This window comes from Megalops cyprinoides, chromosome 5 (assembly GCF_013368585.1).
Source record: "Megalops cyprinoides isolate fMegCyp1 chromosome 5, fMegCyp1.pri, whole genome shotgun sequence".
Classification (NCBI taxonomy): Eukaryota; Metazoa; Chordata; class Actinopteri; order Elopiformes; family Megalopidae; genus Megalops; species Megalops cyprinoides.
The window spans coordinates 31,928,865-31,953,217 of record NC_050587.1 but is presented as its reverse complement, the minus strand read 5'-3'; the positions used below and the strand labels follow the sequence as shown (position 1 = coordinate 31,953,217).

The 24,353-nt window shown below is 46.2% G+C and overlaps 1 protein-coding gene across 1 annotated transcript; it reads right to left on the bottom strand.

Moving 5' to 3' along the window:
* Nucleotides 1-1,226: 1,226 nt before the first annotated feature.
* kiaa1328 (KIAA1328 ortholog) lies at nucleotides 1,227-24,283 on the bottom strand. Its single transcript, XM_036529968.1, has 11 exons — nucleotides 24,224-24,283; nucleotides 23,405-23,440; nucleotides 22,774-23,069; nucleotides 21,808-21,908; nucleotides 21,517-21,632; nucleotides 14,658-14,782; nucleotides 11,907-12,694; nucleotides 11,030-11,110; nucleotides 9,690-9,820; nucleotides 9,180-9,297; nucleotides 1,227-1,479 (listed from the first exon to the last, which is right to left on the bottom strand). The coding sequence occupies exons 1-11, from the start codon at nucleotides 24,276-24,278 to the stop codon at nucleotides 1,239-1,241; spliced, it is 2,088 nt and encodes a 695-aa protein (XP_036385861.1). The 5' UTR covers nucleotides 24,279-24,283; the 3' UTR covers nucleotides 1,227-1,238.
* Nucleotides 24,284-24,353: the final 70 nt, after the last annotated feature.

Sequence of the window (24,353 nt, the reverse complement as noted above, 5' to 3'; positions counted from 1 at the left end):
CAAAAAAAATACGCTTTCATCTGCCAAGACCTTGCCTGATCCAATGCGGCACATCACACCAGTTAAGACTGCTATTTAGATTAGAAGAACAAAGTATCCAGCCACTTGTTAATCAGGTACAGCGGGGTTATCTAAGATTAACAGGCATTTTATGTACACCAGGACATGCCCATTAAAGACATAAAAAATTGCCTGAAATAGTAAAGTCTGCTTGTGAATGGATCTGGAACCTTGTAATATTTGTCCTGTTTTTTTTTTTTAGTTGCAGTGAGTAAGCCTGCAGTTGCTTTAATGGAGCAGACGGATGTTCTGAGCATAGTAACAGCTGCAGGAAGGCAAGGTGCTGTACAGTAGTCCAGTCCAGATAGGACAAATGTGGGAATCCATTCTTCACTATCATTTAGAGACAGAGGTGTCTGTTTGGCCATATACACCATAGCAGAAAAGGGACGTCTCTGGAAATGCTTCTGACACGTGTTTCAGATAAAGAAAAAAAAACAGGGTCAAAGAGTTCATTTTACCGCCCATTTTTTTTTGTTTTGTTTCTTTGGCATGGATTTAATTCAGCTACTGGCAATGCTTAAGCTTAGGTTGCATGTAGTCTTTGCTCCACGTCAGTAAATTATTGACCAATTATGCAAACATCATTCATTCTAGAGAAGGACAAAAACTCTGACAAGAATGTGTGATGGTACTAAGGTTAGTTTATTTACATTAGGCACACACACATATTTAAATACAATAAAAAAGAATTTTAAAGCTTTCGTGATCTGGCTTTCAGCATCAACCAAAAGACAACCAAACGCATTAAAATGGATTCAAGTGCAACTGAAGTCTAAATTAGATGAATGATTAAAACAAATTCCTGTTTGGGGTGTTGTTTTTCAGCATTGTAGTGCAAGGACGGTTCTCAAACAGAGGCTGGGGGGAAAGCACACAAGCACACAAAGACGCAAGCGCGACGACTTTCAAACAGTGCTGGGGCTTCTCATCTTAAAAGCCTCTGGCTTTCCCAAAAGCGCAGCGAAGTCAATGTTAATAAGGCTTGTTAACATTGTAGTCGGTCGACTCAGAGTTAGCCCTCGGGGACTCAGTAGTGTCTTTTGAGAGAACGTTCAAGGAAATTTGTCCCCGGCGCTGCGCACGCTAGGCTACCACACAGTGGGTTGTCTCCCCCTTTGCTGAGGGCGGGGGTAGGGGCAGGGGGAGGGGGGGGGGGGGGGGGGGGTGCCTTCACATCAACAGATGAAGAAGATGTCCTCCAGGATCTGGCTCTCCTCGGTGTCATCGTCCGGGGCGCAGAATGACGGGGACCGCTGCGGGCCCCAGGGGGACGGCAGGGCGGAGAGGGGTTTCCTCTGAGGCTTTAGGTCGCTGTGGGGTCGGCGCGCGGGACGGGGCCTGGCGGGGAGCCTGCTTCGGCCCGAGGCGGAGATGGGGCTCAAGACGTCCAGGAGCTCGATCAGAGACGTGTCCACGCTGCGGACGGGAAACGGCGGAGAGAATCAGAACCGCAAACATGCTGGGTGACACCCGTGGAAACTGAAAACGCCGACATGTTTCCAGCAGCTAGGTAAGCATCCCAATAACACGCGGCCTGCTTCCCGTGACGGATGACAGCAGAGTGGATTGACAGTCGACCGACTGAATCTTGCCGGCCTGTTGAATTGTTTTAAAGGCTTAGGGGAAAACCTGATTTGCGCCATGCAAATAAAGCCAATTTGAAGTCGGAGTTGGAGGGAAAAAGGAGAAGGAAAAGGAGAGGCAGCATGTTAACTGGATTTGTGACTTGAAGGAGATATCTATGCTGATTAGGAAATTCTATCTGGAAACAAGCTGTACTTTTGGCTATGCCAATGAAGTAGATTTGAATTTCTAAGAGTGAGGGAGGGAGAGAGGGGGAGAGGATGGTAGGGAGCACAGAGGAACAAAAGGCGAGAGGGGGTCAGGGCCTCGTGAGGAAACATCAGTATGCCGACAGACTTCTCCACCATGTGAATATTTCACTACACTGGAGCATATGCATGACGGAACAGACTGTGCCGCGGACTGTGGGCTTGGGTTTTTCAAGGACATCGTCCCAACTCATTCAGGCTGCAGCTCCGCCCACTCGACCCCCCGGGCTTTAAATTAGACACAAATTCATATGAGCCTTTAAACGGGGCTGCGGGTGGAAACGCGTGGGGAAAACCGGCTCCGGGGCCACGCGTTTCCTTCGTTTCGGCATTTAAAGAGCGCCGAGTTTGGATGCCAGCGCTCCACGAAGGTTATTGTCCAATGCGACACACGCTACGCTACGCTACTCCAGCGCACAAAAGTTTGTGTATCTGCTCATGATTCAACTGCTAGGGTTTGATAATGTCGTGAGTTTACGATAATAAAATGTAGCATAACCAACTTCCCCTGGTTCTTTATGAAACCAGAATAATAAGCAGAAAGTTATTCATTGGAACCTACAGGAACTAGTACTTGGAGGGTCCTGGCCCAGAGGATTTAGCTGGGATTCCCATGGGTTACTACAGGTGTCAGAGAAAATGTGAGACTTATTTATTCATGCATAGTCTACTGGAAGATCTGTAAGTATATAAATAAATAAAGAATGAGATAAAGCTAATAGAGATTCAAACCCACAGTCTGGCTTCTTGATAAATTATTCAGCATGTACACAGACAGACAAGTGCGTTTCAGATTTAAAACATGAATTTGTGAGCCGCGCGCCTCTGATGTTGCTAACATAATTCTCTGCTCATTTCGGTCCGGGGAAATTTGCATTTGTGCGTTCCTGAGGCGCGAGTGGGTGCCCACCGGTTTGGGTGCGCTCGTGTGCGAGTGTGTTTGTGTGTGTGTGTAGCGTGCGACCAGGATGCCTGGTCCACGCTACCTTCACACATTGGTACCTCACGCTTTTCTCCAAGGCGCCCTCAGAGAACAGAGTGAGCACACGGCACCAAACACCTCTTTGCCACACTAGACACAGGCAGCCCCTCTCAAAAACATGACATGTCCTCCCCAGTTGAAATGGCAAGTGTTTTGAGAAAACAATTTCTCCGCTCTTTATTTAAAAACTCACCGTTTTATTCCTGAAGTGCAGGGATATTCGCTGACAAAGGAAAAGCGGCAGAACAAGAGAAGAGAGAAGCCTGACACTACAAGCACACTTGGCAGAAGGGGGGGGGGGTGTAAAGGTATTACCACATGAAAAAAAAAACTGAAGTCAAAGTAAGTAAATCTGTCTACTTCATTTGGTCTCCTTGTGCCTGTCAATACCAGTTAGTTGAGAAGGAGCTGGCATGAATGGTGGGGGGGGGGGGGGGGGCAGGGAGGTTCTTCGGCCAGGCTCGTGCTCGAAATGTGAGAATTTGCATTTTTATTTGTTGATTTATTTAACGGACAGCCCTCTCAAACAGCCATCCATCAACAGACGACACCGCCAATATGAATAATGCATCTCCTACCGGCGGCCACAATCTATAACAAGGCAAGGGGGGTACGGTTTGGGCAAAGGAGGGGGCCAGGGGGAGGGGGCTCAGAAGCTGGGAGGAAGTGCTAGAGAGAATGCAAATGGCCTTGGTGGAGTAATATTTACCCAAGGCCTTTATTGCTTTTCTCAAGGTTCAACAGCGAGTGGCCATGGGACATTAATATCACTTAGTGGGGGATGGTTCTCTAATTCTCCACTCTGCGTTCATCTTTCGGCGTTTCCGAGAGAGCGCTGACGCTTTGGGTCACGGCAGTGACAGAGAGGGGAACCCGAGTGAACTCTGGGACCGGGAGCACGGCTGCCCGGTCCCCCGTTTTCACACAGGCGTGAAGGACTTCTCCCGAGATGGCTGTTCCGTTTAACCATTCTCTCAGCAGCGAGATTACCCGAACCGGAACACAAAGCAAAACCACCCCCCACTCAACCCCCTCTTTCAAGGAAGCAGCCAAGGATATACGCGGAACACGGACACTTCCCAGAGTGCTCTGGTGTGGGCAACTGCAGTTTGCTCTGGGGGCCACAAAAAAAAAAAAAAATCCATCGACAAAGCTCTGGGAGAGTATCTCAAAAGGTTCCCCAGGTCAGGGCCCTTCCCCCACTGCCTTCCTTGCATTTAAGACCCTGACCCTCTGCAGGCGGTGGGGGGGGTTTCCTTACAAACATTCTAGCTAGCTTGTTGACCCAGTTAGCTAGCTTGGAATGAAAAAAACAAGCTAATCGTTTTGGGGTTTTTTTTTTTTAAGAGATGAACCTAAACAAAAGACAGACTGTTTACCATTTCCTCTCCTTTTTCTCCCCCCCCTCTCTAGTTATTTTATCCCTCTCTCTCTCTCTGTCTCCCACCCTCTCATTAAAGATGGCCGTCACGCCTGAGTGACCCTTTCATTTACAGCCTGCATGGTAATATAAAAATCCGATAATGGCGGACGCGGGCGCCCAGCATGTCAATTTCCCTCTGATCAATAGCAGGCAGCGGGGTGACGGAGCCGGGCGAGAGCGGGGCAGGGTGGGGGTGTCGGGGAGTGGGGGGGATCGCCGTGTGCCGACAGCAGGAGAATTCTCTAATTACTGGCAGGCTCCATCAAACCAGCGCGCCTTTAGGGGAGGGATTAAAAATTTACACAGGCTACAACTTCTGCATTTTTTTTTCTTTTTTTAACCCCCTCCCCATACCCAGTTTCTGATTTTTGATGAACCGGGTACGTGACCGTGGCCACGAGATTGTGTTCTTCTAACGTTCTAACATTCTGCGGTGGCCATGTCGGATGGAGGTGGAGTTTTGTGGGTTTTCGCCATGTTTTTGCATCGCTCCCCCCTTTCTCATGTGGCTCACAAACCTCGCTATAGGAAGGCCCAGAGTTTCTTTGAGAAACTCATCAGTAAGGGGGCGTCAGTGCGGGGCAGCAGTCAGGTACATGGAAGTCTACCAGGAAGGTTGCTGTGAGCAAGGTGCTTAATGTGAATAGCTTCAGTAAACATACAGCTGTGTAAATGGGAAGTGTGTCAAAGAGGGCACCTGCCCAGGAAATAAAAGGCAGAGCTAACATCCCTACGCTCCCGTGACCATGGTTACCATCGCCGCCTATCAACTGCACCCTAAGCGGAATGCTTTGACAGAACAAATCTACATGCTATCTGCTGCTCCTTAGTATGTTGTGCTTTGCATTGACAGGCACAAGATAAATAGAAAGACTGAAATATTCAGGGCAACCTTGGGTTACATGGATTTCATAATTGTGTCTATTCAGTTGTCTGAGATAGGGTTTATTGTCTGCAGTGCTCTGATACTCATGTATTCCCTTGTATTTGCCAACTTGGTATTGAAATGGCTGTGCAGTATGTTATATATATATGTATGTATATATAAAAGGCTTAAGACTCACGCAGGCTGCCCCTCTGCTTCGTCTTTGAATATTGAGAATATCTGACGTGATTTCGACTGATTGAAAAAGGCACCTGGATAAGTGAACCTGCCTCGTTCCTTTCGCAATAAATTCTGAAGACTCTCAAAGTCTCCCGTCGAGCAGTTTCATGTCGTAATTTGCATTCATCTACATCTTCGCCAGGATTTAAGCATACAGGCATTCATCATACTCCTGTATCAACGGCGGCCCGATGTAAACTCATGCTGACTTTGGTGAGACCGTGCTAGGGTTGGGTGATGTCAGAATTTTCCTTTTTTCCTGTGTGGGTGGGAGGGGGGGTGGGGGATATGATTACAAAGTTTGCTGTAAGGTGACAACTTTCACTTTAAATGATCAGTAAATTGTTTGTTATATTGCTTATACTGAGGCTAGACTAACCTGACAACACAGAACAAAACACGAATGTCAAAATCCTCCTTTTAAAGTTTGATTTTTGAAGAAGTGCGAGTCACTGAATTGTCCGGTTCGTTGGCAATGTTGAGCAGGCTGCTGTCACTGCCATACCTGACCCCACCCATGCAAACTGAACACAACGGCAAATTCACAAGCGGGAATTAAAGTTTGTCGTATTTCCATCTTTTAATGGAACATGCCTCCAGCAAAGTCAGTAAGTAACATCACTGCCATCAACCGGCTCTCCTCCTTCATTAGGGTTAAAACTGAAAAAGTGCCATAAGGGCACAGTTGTGAATTTTTTCTCTCTGTACAAAATTATCCATTCTTCCATCCATACATAATCCAGTCTATCAGCTATGTACACTTATCTCTCAGGGTCACAGGAAACACCCTAATAGTGACTTTTCACACTCCCCCATTTTATGACAGAACAGCAAGTGATTAATGTAATACCCCCACCACTGTTGGTCAGGTGGTGATAAGCATTGGCAATGCTATGTATAGTACTTTGCTCACTCCCCCAGTTGTTGAATGTGGTTTCAGAAAACGTGCAGTTTTCAGCCTAGATAGCATAGGAAATAAAAACAACTTTCTTTTTGCCACACACTCAACTTCGCTCAACTAGGAAACAAGCTGACTGAAGGTCACCATACACTATTATAAATACACATACATAAATTCATTGATACCGTGATTATGAAAAATAATCTGGAGACACCTTGAAATTTCACCTAACCACGCCTGGATATTTCTAGAAGAAAGCACCCTTCTCGGGGTAAGGCCTATCCCAGCAGTGCTTCCGAGGGTCCCACCGCAGCGGATTTTAAGGGGCTGGCGCGGCATTGGACAAGGGGCTCTGCCTGCCGGTCTGCCGGACCGCCTGGGTCTCGCACCCTTCGCCTCTCGCACAAACAAAACCCTTAAAATGACACGGTCCATCGATTCCCCCCGCCCACGAAATCAGATTCAGGATGAATAATGCAAAGGCTGCCTTCCAAATGGTCAGCCACAGTAAAGCTGCATTTTCTGCACATGCATTAAAACTAGCACTTCTCAGGCGCTTGTTAGCGTAAGCAACATTGTGTCGCTGGAGTCTCACTGCACTGCCTCATACTGTAAGGCAGGTTAAAAAAAAAAAAAAAAAAAAAAAACAAGCACAGGGATGGGGCTTTGGGCCTAATACAAGCCTGCCTTTAGGCAAAGACAAAGAGGGGGGGGGGATCTTTTCCATGTTAAAGCTCTTCTTCATTAACCAGGGGGTATTCTATGGGGCAAGCAACAGTGAGCATGGAGTTGGGTATAGGCAGGCTAACTGGTGCTCCTGGCTTTTTCCTCCCTGTGCTAAAATGCAACAATTCCAGCCCAGTCAAGATGCTTTATCTGGCCTCCATTACACAAAGACAACACTATGTAGATGTTAAGACAAAACAATCAATTATTACCTACTCTGTTAAATGCACTGTAAATAGCCATAACCAAGTAATTTACATGCAATTTCCCTGAAAGCTTTGGGAGAAAATGGATTTTGTCCACAGTGATGGATCTGTGGAGTCCTCAGAAGCAAAAATTAAGATTTTGAACACTTAGTCCCCGGTTTTCAGTGAATAAAACAAACAACAAAAGTAACTGAGTGCTTGTGATCGGAATGCACAATTACTTGCTTCACGAGCGCGTACTGTGTGTTTTAGAACCATCTCCCTCAAGAAAATAACTGCAGGAATGAAAACAATTTCACTAGAATTTTCCTAGCAGGTTACCAACAACAAAAACAAAACAAGTATTTTACAATGAGACGTACGGAAAAAAAAAAAACCTTGAAAAAAGGCAGCCAATTAATTCCCTTTAGACTTAAAGGGAAAACGTAATGAATTTTCTTCCCTCCCTTTGAGAGCAGCATAGAGCAGGCTGATTCATCCTCTCGCCTCTTCCTTATTACTGGAGGTGAAGTGCTGCAACTCCCCACCTCGAGCAGAGGAAGCTCAATGTTCTATTATACCTGCTGCAGCAGTTAACGGGACACAGCTTGGCTTACGCCAGGCCCTGGCATTACCGGCAAAATCTTCATTTACCTCACCAAACGGCAGCCAAACGGCCATGACGCCTCTACGCTGGGCGCTACCCTTTCCTTCTTTCCTCATTAATACGTCATTTACCATCTCCAAACACCCCCCCACCCCCCCACGCACACTAACACACACACTCACATACTCCCCCCCCAATCTCGTAAGCATTCTCGATCACGGAGGCTGCGCTTCCAGACGTAATTAAACAGGCCCCCGTATTGAGCAGTCGGGGAACAGGGGCCCCGGCGGCGCCGCTCATCCGAAATGTCGTCTTTCAACCGCTTCGCTCGCCGTAATAAATCATGTTTGCTTAATTACATTTATCGGCCCGCGCCTTTTTCGGGAGGCTTGTTGAGCGCCGATTTTTGGGTAAAGAGAATTAGTCATGATTTCTTCTTGACTGAGGGCACGCGGTAGCAGACGGAGTCCCGTTTGACTTGGTGCGACCCTGATCTGATGCCTCGGCTTTCACCCTTCCATAAGGAATAGGCATATTGGGGCTTTTCAAGGCTATAAAGACAAATAGACTAATTGGATAGATTAATGAAATACAGCTTTGATCTGGATTTAATTTTCACTTTTTCACATAACCATTAATCTAATGAATTATTAACATCAAGGAAACGAAAATGTGTAATTGCAATTTGATTAACTATTTCCACGTGTATGTGCAAAATTGATGAACTACATAATGCAGTTATTATATACAACGTTTTCAGTGGGTTCCAAGAGGGTAGCCACTAAGACACAATCACACAATGGGGAAAAATGAGCATTAATGTATACAAATGCATCAGATATTGTCCATTTCTGAAACAGGGGAGCTTTCCAAATACAATAACAATTTAAACCTTACACAGGACACACAAGCGTAATTCTTCACATTATTACATTTATCATACTGTGCAGAACTGCCAGGACAGATCTATTCCTTCATTCCTGACAGTACAACAATTCAATCTGTTTCTTAATTAACTAATTCAAAAATGTAATCATCTACAAAGAAGCCGCTGGCAGCCTAAGAATTTTGGCTTTGAGATTATTAGGCATGGAAATGTTATTTGTGAATGTTACAGTTAATTGCTGTGGATAAAGTTGTCCATCTTCTCACATAACAGTGAAGCTTATTTAAAAATTTACTCAAATAGGAGGAAAACCACACTGCAAAGGCCTTGTGTCCCACTGTAAGAGGATGTGAGGACTTGATTTAGGGTTGCATGTTAATGTATATTATCTGTAACGTAAATTAGCGAGCAGGAAGGAAAAGAGGAGATATCTGGACAGGCAGAGGTGGGCCTTCGGAGGGACACTCACCGGGCGTGAGGGGTCCTGGGAAGGGTTTGGGACAGGACTGGGGCTGGAATAGGCTTAACTTGGGTTTGGGAAACAACAGGGGAGGTGGCAGCATCCTTCCTGGACATAGCCAGGGCCTCTGAGAGGAGAAGACAATCAAAACATCAGTTCTGACAAGGAACACCTTAACCACTATACCCTAGAACTTTTCAAGCCTAGGACAGATTAAATGAGGGGATACCTTTTTATCACCCGTTCCACTTGAAAACAGACAAACATATGGTCAAACATGAAGTTATTTTGTTTTGAACGTATGTCAATATAAGTGCATGTACACTACGAAGTGCAATGTTTCGTTTGATTAGTGTCCGTTGAGGGCATTCCCTTCACAGCAAACTAGTATATGCTAAACCGCAGTTGGAGACCACTGTCTTGCATGTCATGCCATATCATTAATACATACATACGTATACATATATAGACAGGCAGACACTCACAAATTGCTTATGCACATATACACACATAGCTTACCCCTTGAATGTGAAGGGAGAGCCATCTTCTCTTCATGTTGCAACATTCCATCCCCCAGCTGAGCTGTATGTCTGCCCAGGTCCTCCACTCCATTAGGGGGCACACTGACAGTCTCCCGAGTAACTGTTCCACTGTGGACAAATAATCACGTTCCTACTTTACTGAGTGCCCGCCTTACAGAGCAGATGCTTACTTCATATCCCCTCTCCCAACATCTCGCTCTCCCTCTCCCTTTTCCCCTAACAGTGCCCGAATTGAGAGGGAGTGTTGACAACAGATATCACCGAGGATTGCGACGGGTGGGGGGGTGGAGGGGGGGAGATGCAGGGCAGAAACGATTAACTTGTCTTAGCAGCGTGTCGTTTCCCCATTTCTCTTTCATCCCCGCGTAATTCCTCATAACAAAAGCGAAGATTGCTATTCCTGTCAAAGAGGCCCAGACTCTCGCACCCTGGGCTCAGAGCAGGGCAGGCCGCAGTCTGGAGAGCTCTCTGAATTATTCAACGGCTTTTCGTCAGAGAGGATTCCTGGAGGGAGAAAACTCATTTTAAACACCTTTAATTCCCCCTAATTATGCCAGGGTGGCGCATTAATCAAACGCCGGGCGACGTCGAGCGATGACAGCCCTGTCACCCCCCCCCCCCTCCCCCAACCCCCCACCCCCACCGCCCGCACGACTCCTCCGTCGCACCGGGCGTTCAGGCCCTCGATCCCAGACGGCAAAGAGCACCTGCAGACAGGAGCAGAGAGCAGGGAAGGCCCGGGCAGGAGGCGAACGCTTACACGCACGCCCGTGGCAGCAGGGGCGCAAACGCACTGCCCATGGGCAAAAGTTGAAGGAAAAAAAAACGTCTCAGAAAAAACAGGTCTGCCACTCTCCGTTTCTGACCATACCACATGCAGTGGAACCCAAGCCTATGGTCTCTTTAAATAGCACCCCCACGAGGAACTCCCTCCCCAACTTTTTAAGATCACCATTGTGGTGATAACTCTGATAATTCCTGGAAGATGCAGCTGATGACAATGACGGTGATGACACGGACAATAATTTCTAAAACTGATAATGTTGTGGCTACCATGACATATGTCTTAGTCCTCTTGCTAAATTAAGTGATGCATCCAATGTCATTTAATCCGACTTGAAAAGTGATGAAAAATACCATTTTTTTTTTACCAAGACTTCTTCAAACGCTCAAACAACAACCTTTGGCAAGATTCGGCACACCACACTCGTGAAAAAGTGCTGCCCACATACAGATTTGGTGATGGCTCCTGCACAGTGATCCGTGTTCTGGTTTTTGACCATTATGAGTGCAGTGTGGATGTGTGTGCGCTCTTACCATGTGCCTTGGTTGTGTTCCCCCAATCCACTGCACAAAGCCCCATTTGCAGCTTCCAGTTCGGCTGCTGCCTCCTGGAACCTGTAACCGGCACATCAGCAGTGACGATCAGTAACCAACATTAACCACAGTCACTACTATTCATTGGCTTGGAAATTCACATTCGGGCTGTTCACAACTAAAAATAATGTTATATACTTATCTTTACCCTTAAAGGAGGTTGTACAATGTATCTCTCCACAGTGTATGGTGGTACAATACATGTTTGTATGTGTCTGCAAAAACTCCTATACTGAAACCCAGAGAGATCACCAAAAATATTCCCCACATTTCAACAGCCCTGAATGCAGAATGCTGTAGACAGTTCATCCGCAGGTGAAGTATATGCCGGGAGGAAAAGCACTGATTCCAAAATACTGAGCTTGATACTAGCTATTAAAGAAAATGCCACCTGTTTCTGCGATAAGGATTTGTCAACAGAGAGTCGCTTTGACTAATCTGACCAGCACTCTGCTTTTCTAGGAAAGAGGTAAAATGCAATCATTTGCCTGCATCTGGGCCACTTCAATAGGTCTGAGGGTAAGTCTGAGGGTACAACAGAAGGGCTCTCTTGTTCTACATTACATTACATTACTGGCATTTAGAACATGCTCTTATCCAGAGCAGCATACATCAGTTACAGGTTTTTTACTATGTTATCCATTTATACAGCTCAATATTTACTGAGGCAGGTGTGGGTTAAGTACCTTGCCCAAGGGTACAGCAGCAGTGGGAATCGAACCGGCTCCAGCAGCAGTGGGAATCGAACCGGCTCCAAGCGGTTAAGGAGCGAGTCCCGCTCCTTAACCGCTGCCACCACACGGTCCAGGGGTCCTACCTGCTGAAGTCGAGGCGGGACTGCCGCAGCTGCTGGCTCTGCCGGATCAGCCTCTCCTCCTGCTGGGCCAGCTGAGCTTGCAGGCGCTCCCGCTGCACCTCCAGCTCCATCTTCTGCAGCAGGAGCCAGCGCCTCCTCTCCTCCCAGTCCACCTGGCCATTAGGGGGCGCTGTGGCCATGGCCACCCTTCCGCCCGAGTCCGCTGGGCTGGCCGGATGTGCAGCGGGGGTGGAGCCCCCGCCCTTCCTTTCCTCCGCCAGCGCTCTACGGGACACGGCGTCCTCCGCGCCCTGGCTGTCCTCGTCTTCTCTGTCATTCTCCACAGCGGAGGATCGGCAGGTGCAGCATCGCTCCACGGTCCCCCGGCGTTCGGGTGCCCCTCTGCCCGAGCCCCCTCTCTTGGAAAGGCACCCCGGTCGAGGTTCGCTCCTCGCTGCCCGGGACCCCCTTTTCTGGGATCCTCCCTCGTTTAGGTCGCTGTCCTGCCCGCTGTTGGATGAGCTCGGCGTGGGCGTGGCACTCTGGGGTCTCTCCCTGCGCGAGTGCTTGCCTTGGCTCTTCCCCTTTGCCTTGCCACTCCCAGGCTGCGTCCCCGCCCCCGATCCTCCCATTACGGGCGACCTCGGGGAGGAGCCGTTCAGCCCCATCACCGCTCCCGTGGCCAGGACTGGGTAGGAGCCACTGAGACCTGCTCCAGCTCCGCCCACTGTGGGCAGGCCCAGATAAGAGCCATCCATACCTGCCATTTCTCCTCTCCCTGCCCATTGCCTGACAGGACCGTCACTGACCTGGAAAAAAGACGTGAGGGAAGCAAAACGATTAGGACACCGATGGCAGAGGTAACCACTTGCTGCCATTTCATCCCGACAAAGTCATTCTGCGGAGCAAATCTGGCAAAACAGTCTTCGAACACAAATGAGTAATAGGACAAAGAATAAAATGCAGAGCTGAGTTATGCTCACTGAGTCAAGCCCAAGAACTTGGAGCAAGAAGAGCATTCGGAGCAGAAGAAAGGCTTGCTTTTTTTTTTTCTTTTCTTCAGAGGACAAAAATGAGACACTGACTAATTCAATAAAGGTCACAGAGCATGTAAACGCACATTACTCAACGGCAGGATTTCAGCGAGGGTGACACGCTCATTGAAGACATAATATTTCCGGGCAGGAGCGCAGGGTTGCGGACAGACGTCTGGACACAGGCTGCAGGCTCACATTGAGGATGAGAGAGCGCAACTGTAACCTTGAGAGAGGTACCTACCTTCACCCAGCTCAGTACTTTCTCAGCTACAGAAACTGGCAAGGTCTAACATGAAAACTACTTAAATAAGCCGGATAGAAGAGGACGCTGGGCAAATAAAGTAATGACAGTGATTAACAATCCAACACAAAGACCGCCCTGATTCCTCCTCTGAGCTGAATACGTAACCACTGTCAAATGAAAATTCAAACTCATCAGGGTTTACAACCAAATAGCCGTTACCAGGGTTAAAATAAATAATATAAACCCAGAACAAAAGCCAGGACATTAAAATTCATGCATTTTAAGTTATTCAAATCAGAAACCCTCCCAACGTCAGGCAAAAAATCAAGGCCTGGTTTTTCCTCTGAGAAGCACGTGTGGGTGGGGGGGGGGTGGGGGGGGGTGTCTACAAGACAAGAGAAAGAGAAAAGAGGAAACAGACAGCAATCAGCTGAGGCCAGAGTCAATGAATAGGGACAGAGCAATCAAGCAAACGTGTCAGGGATGCCGGCAAAAGACCAAAGGACAAGGACTAATCGCTATTGGCATTTCTCACCTCCGGAACAGCAAGAACCTCGCTGCGTGTAGGCACGGATTACCGTCAACACGGGGGACTCTAAAGAAACTTTGCCCCCGCGTTAGAAAAAACAGCCTCTGATGATACGCCACCAGCGCCTTGGAAAGGAAGAAGCCCAGAGCTCTCAGCATGCACCCGCCGCTTCATGTGACTGACAGTACAAAGTGTGAAACCCCTGGGTACTGGCCAAGCACAGCTTCTGTTGCTAGGCCCCCACGGGAATCAGAGATGGGTGCGCATAATCCAATACCGCTGTTATTAGTGGACACCCCCCCCCCCATTAATTTAGAAACTCAACATCCCTGACCACATCTGTTATTAGGATGGGCCATCTAGAGGCCGGGAGGGGGGGGGGGGGGGGGTGAGGTGTCTCCTTGCTGACGGGTGGCAGATTTAAGAAGGAGGGGGTGTGTAGAACACCCCTGGAGGTGGTATTAACACTCTGGGGTGTGCAGATGAGCCTCTTGCTCCAGGCCTGTGATTTTCACCCCCCCCCCCTTCCTTCTCTCCCCGTCTTTCTCCATCCCTCCATCTATCCAAAGCGGCGAGAGCTCCAGGGAACGCTGCTCATCTGTCACTGTGACGGGCCGTTCCGAGCAGGAGCGGGCTTTAACACGGCTCTGAAATCTGAATGACGGCGCACATCAAACGTCCCGCCACGCTTTGGAGAGCATCCGCGGCGGCCGTGGGCGAGACGCGCTGATCTCACTTCCCGTCACTCCGGCGGCGGACTGACGCCGCTCTGTGGAGCGCGGGCAGCAGCATCTTTCAAACACGATCCATCAACAACGCCGCTAATTTAGAGGTCGATACCGCGGCTTCAATCGCTCGCGTCGCTTCGAATGATCACAGCCGCAGAGAGAGGGGCAGGTCGATAAGACGAGGTGGGCGGACAGACGGAGGCGCGCAAACGCAGGCGGAGGAACGGGGCGTACCTTGTAGCTGGAGTGGGACTGGTTGAGCTGGGTGATGGACTGGTTGAGCTTCTCTTGCTGCTGGGCCAGGTACTGCTGGTAGAGGGCCAGCAGCTCCTGGCACTCCCGATACTGCTGCTGCAGGCCTGGTGGGCGGGGTCAAAGAAGCTCGGACACACAGATGGACAACCCAGGTAACTGCTTCTCAAAAACATCGTGACCCTAAGCATCCTAAAAATAGGGGTAGGGGCAAAGTGGGGCCACGCTCTGACAGTGATCCCCCATAAAAACTGCATTGTCTACACTGGGCCCATTCAATGCCTAGTCCCACAGGGCCATCACATCAGCAGACTGTCACTCTAGCCAGGCACTTGAGGTCCTAAATCAGCTCATCATCGCCTTGATTGAGCCAATTTGGACGCTCCTTCTGGGAGCATTGGCTATTGAAAACGAGCTTGAGAAGTTTTTTAAGTTCACAGGCCTCTGGGCCTTTCAGAGCAGACTGGAGTAGCCGTCTCATTGGACAGGCAGTTTTTCCAGTCATCATGTGATGAGCTTGAACACAAGTTCAATGATCACTCCCCCAGGCTGGGTCTGCCTATGACTGGATCTCTCCCTGTGTCATGCCGTTCCTGACCAAAAATTACCGCCCCGCTGCTGGGGAAAGAAAAAAAAAAAGCAGCACTCTCTCCTTATGCTCAGGAACCACGGGCGAGCAGAGATAAAGTTTTTCGGGCCGGGGCTCTGCAGAGTTCCCCCCCTCGGCCTGGCTGGGCCGGGCGCCAGGCTGTCAGCGGAGGAGCGGACGGGGAGCTGGCACCGGCGCTCCAGCAGGCGGAATCAATCTGGGCCGCGGAACCGGCCGTTGCGGCTGACGGGGCCACTAATGACAGCGCCGCGCCGGAAAGCCGGCAGACAATGCCCCCGCAGCCGCTCGGCCCATAAATCCACGCCGCCGCCCCGAAACTTTCTCTGCCGAGTTAGACGGCTACCCACCCCCCCGGGCCACAATCATTTACGCACCCGGCTGACAAGTTCATCCTGCCAACTTCGCAGAGAAGGAGGAATGAAAAAAAAAAAAGCTGCAGCTCTGGTTAGGGGTCGGGGTCAGGAGGTCAATACCTGTCAAATGTGATTTAAAGTGGAATTTGCATTTAGGCATTGGGCAGATGCTCCTATCAAGAGACACTGAAAATTTCATGTGAATCACTAGGTGCATTTGGAAATGAATATGGTATTGTGAATAACGCACTCCAATACAGCCCCACAAACAGATTCTTTGCTTAGTTGCACTGTATCGCATAGTATTTTCCTCATTACTTACTAAATACACATAGCCATTATGTAGAGCACCTCAGAATAGAAGGCCCTTACTTCAAAAAATGAATCAAAGAGAAATGCTAACCCTCTCAACTACAGTGATCATATCCATGTGAAATGATGTTTGGAATGGCCAACGAACATTATCCAAAACACTGAATAACATGCATGTTTTCAGATTCTGCATAAGGATTTAACGGGTTGAAGCAAAAGGAAACACTTCACAGATAAACAAAGTGGGTCATAATAGCTATTTTACATATCAAATTGCATCATTATTTTGATGAGAATCTTGGTTTCAATGGGGTATGTTGAACAGATTGAAAATGAATGGAATTGAGAATTACGGAGTTGGAACCGAAACAGAACTGAGACGAATGCAATTGGTTTGGAAGCGAACACCATCCCCTGACACCACACTCAATTCCCACTCAATGCCCAAATGGAAACTCATTGGTACAACTTACTACATACACACTCACCTTTGTACCAACAAGAGAATTCCAATAATTCAATAGACAGATCAAGCGTAAACATAAATTAATACATTAATTTAGGCATGGGGGAAGAGAGAAAAAAATCACATTGCTTTGTAATCTGGACCAACTGCAGTGCAACTGATAAAATTCTCTTCAACCCTGAGCCAAGAGCCTCTGCTTTGGCCGACGGCCAATCAGAGTGTTACATACGCCTTACATCGAGAGTAACTGGGAGCGACAGTTTCTCCTCCCCATCCAAAAATACCAAAATCCGAGTTTGCATTCAATATTTCCAGACAGAATTGTCAACATGATTCACTTCCCTTGTCAGCAGATGCTGAAATAAAATAATGAATTCCATTTCAAGGTGGAAAGGCAACACACAATAGGAATATTTTAACTGAGTGTGCATGGCTAGCCCGAACAAACTGCTGGCCGCAATAAAAATCAATGGAGGGGGACGTCCAAACTTTAGACAAACACTGCCTAAATCAAAGTCTCTACGGGTTCTCTTTGGGCTGAGTGTGATATGAAAAATGAATACATTTTAACAAATCAACCCTTCAGAGCAACAACCAATTATGTGCAGTCCAGACCACCATAAAATGTCTCCCTGCCCTAAGATTTCTGCTTCTGAGATACAGAATTTCAATACCATCCGGAAATCAAATATGGGATTTTCTTATAGAGTAAAATATTACACCAAAGTCTTCTCTACAGTATATATACACAACTGCCAACAAACTGAGGAAGCACTGTATTACTTAAAAACAGGGTAATGACATCTATGACTACATCCTAGATTTATCAACTGCGCACTGCAATGTTTTTGAAGCAAACTCCATATAGGAGCGTTTGCACTGATGAATTTTCACTGCATCACCTGTTAAATGTGCACCTTGCAATGCCAAACAAAGGATTGAAGAAAAAATCGAATTTGTTGCACAATCTTTAAATTGTTCGACGTACAGAAATCAAGTAATGATTTTATAAAGCACTGATGGATATATTCCCCCGATAACCCCAATCTCTGAAGATAAGATGGAAGTGATTGTGGAGAAATTATACTTTACAAGTCTTTTTAAATCTGTTTGCCTTTGGTTTCCCCTTAACCTTTAAAAACTGTTCTAAATCCTCATCTCAAAGGTGTCTTTATGACTTTCTGTACTTTAAAGGCAACCCAGCTTTCATCTCCATCTCCGCTGGGTCCCTTCATAGATTTTTTCGCTCAAATCTCCTTTTAATAGAGTTTAGAAGTTTAGTGTAAATGCCAAGTTCAGAACTAAAGTGCATTTAATTGAGTTGTGCATTCCTAATTTCTGGGCTTCGGTGCCAATTGTGCAATTATCTGACTGCAATTTCTCTTCATACTTCATGGCGTTGCACTAAATTGACAGTTATATTAGCCCCATTCTCAGAGCTGAGTGGAATTGTCAAAGACTGTAGAGTTGCAAAAGGGTGGAAATCTTCCAGCAAAGACCGTTGAATTTTCAAGGGCTGTTTAGTAGTTTTGAGAATTTTCAATACAGGTTTTCATTAGTTGGCGACAAAATTTTGACCGTTTGGCATATATCGCACCATTTTTTACCTGCTGAAAGCAAATGAAGGCATTCAATAATGCTGAAGTACTGAGAGGAGGTAAAGCTACCTACAAAACAAACAAATTAAAAAGAATGTTGAGCAGTGGTGGAGCCTAACTTGGGCATCTTAATGTTGTATACAACGGATGCCAAAAGCTAGGCCTAGCTGTGGAGGAAAAATCTGTCAGCTGGGAAAACACTGAATAAAGAATTGTAATTAGGTATATACAAACATAAAACCAATACATTACTAACTGTTATACCATAATATTTGGCTGTATGGAAATGCAACCCCTTGAGGCAAATGAGGGCCTTCAACGCTACCTGCTCCTTACTCCAAATGGCTCAAGAGTGCACTAGACAACTCCACTGCTATCTACTACCCAACACGTTTTGGACAAACCTTCACCAGATCAAGGTATTCCCAGCAAAGCCCTTTCATGGAAACACAAAAGTAAAATCTGCTTTAGCATTCTCAAAACCTCAACTTCAATACCCCCACCAACAAAAAAAGAGGTCATAAAAATGCCCCGCCATGCTTTGACTGTGTACAAATAACATTTTTATGCACTGTTAAAGCTGTTAAAGCACTTTAACAAGTTTTATGCACTGTCAGCGTTTTTTCGGGCAGTAGAATGCCTTGACCTTGGAAACCCTGTTATACTTTGTTTACATGTCATGCCTAATTATCTGGCTAGCTAGCCATCCAGCTACCCACATTTGCTTAGCGCTAACTATGACATTAGTGAGCTCTGTTTAATGGTAACCATAGACCATGTACGGTGTACAATTTGATACAGACATCAAACAACAAAACTTACTTGCCAACTAGTTACAACTCTGAACAGCTTATGAACCAACTACGCCACGATGTCAAAGCAAACAGGTAGCAAACAAACCTCATGGCAGCCAACATGTCAAAATAAGAACTGAATAATTTTAAGTTAATTAAATACATAGGGCTGGTACAGAATATTGACAAAAATCAGTTTTGAAAACACCTTTCAAAGCAGCTTTTGTGGCGTGTATGAAAATTTAATCACGGCCACCAACTGAGGTAACTGCTGCAAAAAAGAGCTGGGGACAGAAAGCGAGTTTATTATTCTTTGATTTCTGCTGTATTGTTTATAGCTGTATGCAAAGCAGTGGCTTGCCTGCCTACTGAGCAGTGAGCCGCCGCCGAGGTGACAAAAGCACCCACAGCTGGCAGTGATCAATGGAGAGGAGGATCCTCTAATGTGGTGGCAAAGCAAGGAGAGCCGCTTCCCTCTGATGGCAGCCTGCGTCACAACGGCGTGCGCGTGTTTCTGTGACGCAAGCACACCGTCAAAAATTGTAGGGGATGTTATGACTCACTCTTTAAACCAGGGAAAGCTGACATACTGGCATTTCTGATCAAAAATGCGTATCTGACTAAAGTCAAAAAAGCAACACAGTACGACTGCTAAGCGGTGTGATACTATTATTATATTTGTTAACCCTTTATTGTTTGTTGATTCCGGATACAATTTACAATTACCACATAAAGTCTGAAATAGGTGAACTGGTAACTGCACACACAGTTCCCAAATGAACATTCTGATGAAGAACAGAGGAAAAAATAAAGGAGAACTATAAAATCGTGATCAGTCAAGTACAGCAGGGAACAGTCTGTTTCACCGAAAATCTGCCAATCTGCAATCATTATAAGCTGCCACCTTACGGCAAAGTTGCTATTGGGCCTATGCAACTTTATTTGTAAGAGAAAGCTCGATGCCAGAAGCATTCTTTCGCAACTCAAACACAAGTCTCACACTGTCCTCTGCTGCCAGTCTAGCTGTCAGTCAAAAGGCCGCTGCTAGCTTTGTTGTGCTGTAACTAATAATTCTCGGGTGGAAAGAAATAATAATGGCTGAAGTGAATCCAGAACACCGCTCCGTTGTTCTTTGTTCTTGGTAAGAGAAGGAGAGAAACTAACAAAAGGGAACAAACTGATTTAATGTGGTACACCAAAAACAAGTCAGTTTGTAAAAGATGCCGCTCAACAATGTCCATTCCTAAGTGTATTCGAGGCGCACAAGCCTAAAAATACGTAATTTATTTGGAAATAAAGACTTGTACTATTCAGTAATCAAACTACTTACAACAGTTCTGTAGTTCAGCGTTGGTATTTGTTTAATACGTACTGACTCGCGACAGACACAAACATATTGTTTTCCTCAAAAACAGCAACAACTGTTAATACAGGTCAGTCCAGGCTATATTACGAATGGAGCAGAGAGGCAATAATGTGAAAACACAATGCGTTTCAAGCCTTAAAGCAGCAGGGAGGGGACACAGCCGACGACATCTTCACATTTGCAACGTATTGATAGTAATAACGTGTATCATAAGATTTCACTCAACAGGAAGATGCGAAATTCGGACCAAACCTACACGACAAGGAGGCATTGAAAATTAAATGAAAACAATGGTAACATCCAATCATTGACATGCATACAACTGGAATGCCTGATCATCAGTGTATACTGCACTCAGCGCCTCGTCCAATGAAGCAACAGCAATTTTCTAGCATTCTTTGTTCACAGTACAGCTAAGATTTCCCCGATAAACCAATGTGTGAGAACACAGATTTCAGATGACCTGTGAGACAGCTATCGGCAGAGGAGCCAATAGCTTGGTAAACACTGCCCCCTACAGTTTAAAGGTTGCAAAAGCACTTTATGATACAGGATTTTGCATGGGATTTTTGCATAGGTTTTTGGGTCAAGCTATGGTCAATGCACGTTCATGTTTGAGCAACTGCTCGTATGTTGAAAAAGTCAATTGTATACGCCAAGCTCAAAGCAAGTGCTTGCATTAAAGTAATCTCAAAAAGGAAAGGAGTACTACAACAAATTTGCACAATCCTCACAAAGAGTCTTGCTCAAGACACCTGAACCAACATCCCTCAGGTCAGACTTAGCCTGAGAGGTAAATAAGCAAATGATACCACCCACACAAAGCTCAGGCGCAACAACTCATAAACGACAGCCAGGAGTGACGCACACACCAGAACTGCGTAGCTCAAGCAGCTTCAGGGCGTGTGTGGGTTTGTCCTAGAGTACTGCACGGATATCCAAGTATCACTTCAAATAACCAAGTGGCGTGAAATGCATCACCAACCTGGGTGAACACATAGCCGGGGCAGAGTCCTCTAATAAAAACGTTAGCAGCATCAAACACACCAATGACTATAACGGAGTGGAACTTTAAAGCCTGCAAAAATCACCCAGTAGTGTGGAAGGCACATAGGTGAGACTGAACATGGGAAAGGTATTCCCTCCCTCTACTTTTAGGCATCTTATAAGTAATTATACTGGGCAGTGGAATGATACTCTTTCGCTCTGAGGTCTCTTAAACTGAAGCTCTGTCAACTAGACTGAGCACTAGTGGGAAGTGGAAGGATGCGCCATTTCCCTCTGTGTGCTGAGGTCTCTTAAACTGAAGCTGTTACAGTGACATTGGGCAGGGAAAGGATACTCCCTCGCTCCTGGACGATGAGCTGGTTCTGTTCCTCCAGCTGTTGGATCTTGCGCTCAAAGGACTCCTGCTCGTCCTTCAGCCTCTGCTCCGTCACATCCTTCTCCTCGCTCACTCTGTAAGGGGTCAGACATGAATTAGGTCAGAGCGAGTGTGCGTGCGCGCGCGCGCACACACACACACACACACACACGGTCTCACCACCCAGACAACTTCTCCATAGCAACAGACATGTCTAAGTCATCACAAAGACACCAAATCGCTTTTGTTTCACAAAGACTAAGCCTCTACCTGGCCAGCTCTTGGATGAGGTTGGCGATGCGCCGCTTGTCCTCCGGGCAGAGGTCCTTCAGAGAAACGCTACTTCTGCTTTGGGTGGCCGGAGACGGTGCCTGCATAAAATGACAGGAATCCTGCTGCTCAGACCAGGGGCTTCAGACAGCAGGAATGTACTCAAAGCTATTCCAGAACAACCCAACTGTAAATTAAGAATAATAAGAACCGCAATGCGACCAGAGTCCTATTTATGAGATTCAACAAAACTCAATCTCTTTATGTAAATGAAGAAAATGCAATAATGCAAACAAGAAATGAAATTCTGAATAATTTCACTACCCTGCATTTATCAGAATAAACACATCAACACAGAACTGAGGTCTACAGCTGAGACATTAAACAATAAAAATTACAAAAATAATGCTATAATAAAACTTGCTACAGAATAAGATGCTCAATCAATGACAATATAGCCACAAAACTGATAAAAGACAAGGCATACAGTACCAGTTTGGACACAGTTTTCTTCCTTTATTTTTACTATTTTCTACATGTTAGAATAATATTTAAGACATCAAAATTATGAAATAACACAAATGGAATTAAGCAGTGACCTAAATGTGTTACAAATAAATTAAAACTATGTTACATTGTAGATTCTTCAAAATAACCAAAAAATATTTTTAATTTTTTTTGTTTTTTGTTTTTAAAATGCATGCATAAGCATCAACTTCACTATTTATATTTGTCTAAGAAACAAATTTCAAGCATTTAAGCATAAGTCTTTAGATCAAAATGTCTTTGAATGCATGTTTCCCACTATTTTAATCAGGTGTGTCCAAACTTTTGACTTGTACTGTATAAACAGCTGTAAAAATGAAAACTATAACAGAAGAGGAGCAGCTACAATTTATTGCCCCTCCTTGCATGTAGTGCTGTGTTAGTCCTGTAGGAGGTGCTGTGACAGACAGACAGGCCCACCTGTTGGTTAATGGCGAAAGCTGTGGGCTGGTGAGGGCTTGGAGCAGAAGACATAACAGTTCCCACAGCAGCAGCAGTTGGGTGGAGCTCAGCTTTCACCTTAAAGGGTGGAAAGGAGGCCTTCGACTGACTGCCAGGCCGGATGCCCTGCTTCACCCTCCCTTCACTGGGGAACCCGGCTCCCACAATGCCTGTAACCTCGCCAGCATGCCCTGCTCTCATCTTTCCTTTCCTCATGTTGCTGCAACCCAGCCCCACCTTCGCCCCTGGCCGTAGGTTTCCGTCTCTGCTCACACCTTAAGACAGACAGAGACACACATACAGGGAGAAGAGGGTGGATCACCAGGAGAACCAGAAAGGGGCAAAGAAAGCACTGGGGAAGCGCTACGTCTGCAATTAGGAGTCAACGTCTTGACTCCTTACTAATTCTTGAGCATCGTGGTGCAGTAATGGCCAGGAGAAGAGTATGTGCAAGAGTGCCGTCTTGTGGCCAAAACCCAGAAAAATTTTCGCTGGCCTTTAAAGCTTGCTTGTGATGCATTTCGCCATTCACTTAACACACAAAAGCTGAGCGACTGGTCGTAGCAAGCTATGTATCAAAATTTGTTGCTGCGTCATTTACTGTTCTCACCTGGGACGAACACCATGGGCTGATCTTCATCAGACGCTTTGAAATTGAAGTCAAGACGGAAATAACAACCGGTATAGCGTGCAAGTTAACTTACAAATAACGTTAACAAACTCGAAAGCTAAAGATAAAACACAAACTTTATGGGTGGCCTACTAGCTAACGTTAGCATGCTAACTGACAGATTTGTACTGCCACTTAGCTAGCCAGCCAGGTAATTGTCATGACAAAGTCACAGACTTGGAACTTGCAGCCATCTACAGGTGTGATCAACCTAAACAAGATGAAGATCTTTCCGGTGTCCGTACCAACTGCTAGTCGATTAATGATAGCTACATAATACATGGAACAACTACCAACGTTACATTACGCGTACTAAACAATGACAGTTGCACTAATCAATACGCAAAATTAACGTTACTTTAAGACAGTTAAGTAACTAAGATAGCACTACTCAGCATCAATGGCAGCTAAATTAGCTGGACTCTAACGTTAGCAAAATGTCCCCACTTCCTGTTCAATTTTATAATCCCACTGCATACAGACGGCTAGCTAATTATGCTAATGGATAGCTAGCTGGCTATTTATCTGTAGCAATCCAAACAGCACTTTATCATTAGCTACTTACCACACAGTTCGCATTTGACAACTAGACTAGCTAGCCAGTGACTACAGAGCTAGGCAGTGCTGTCTTACTCTGTTCATAACTTGTTCGCTGTCGATATGAAATGAAACTACATCTGCCGAAACAATATGATCTTTTTACTCAGATCTGCAGCCCTGAAAGTAAATAATATATACGACAAGTGTATGCAAGGATACTGTCTTTAATCCAATAAATCCCGGCGGTTCTCTCGCCGCCAGACACATCCGCCATATTGAAACAACCGCCACTCCCAGGTAGCCAAGCGTTGCGAAGAAATGTTAGTCCCGCCTTCCTGCTACCCGATGA

Bases quoted from the DNA above. Each gene is read 5' to 3' on its own strand.
- kiaa1328 (XM_036529968.1), bottom strand. From the start codon at position 24,278: ATGGCGGATGTGTCTGGCGGCGAGAGAACCGCCGGGATTTATTGGATT. The intron at 11,111-11,906 runs GTAGGACCCCTG...TGCCGGTTACAG, and splicing joins TCCCGCCTCGACTTCAGCAG to GTTCCAGGAGGCAGCAGCCG. The intron at 1,480-9,179 runs GTGAGTGTCCCT...TCCCGTCCGCAG, and splicing joins CCCAGGACCCCTCACGCCCG to CGTGGACACGTCTCTGATCG.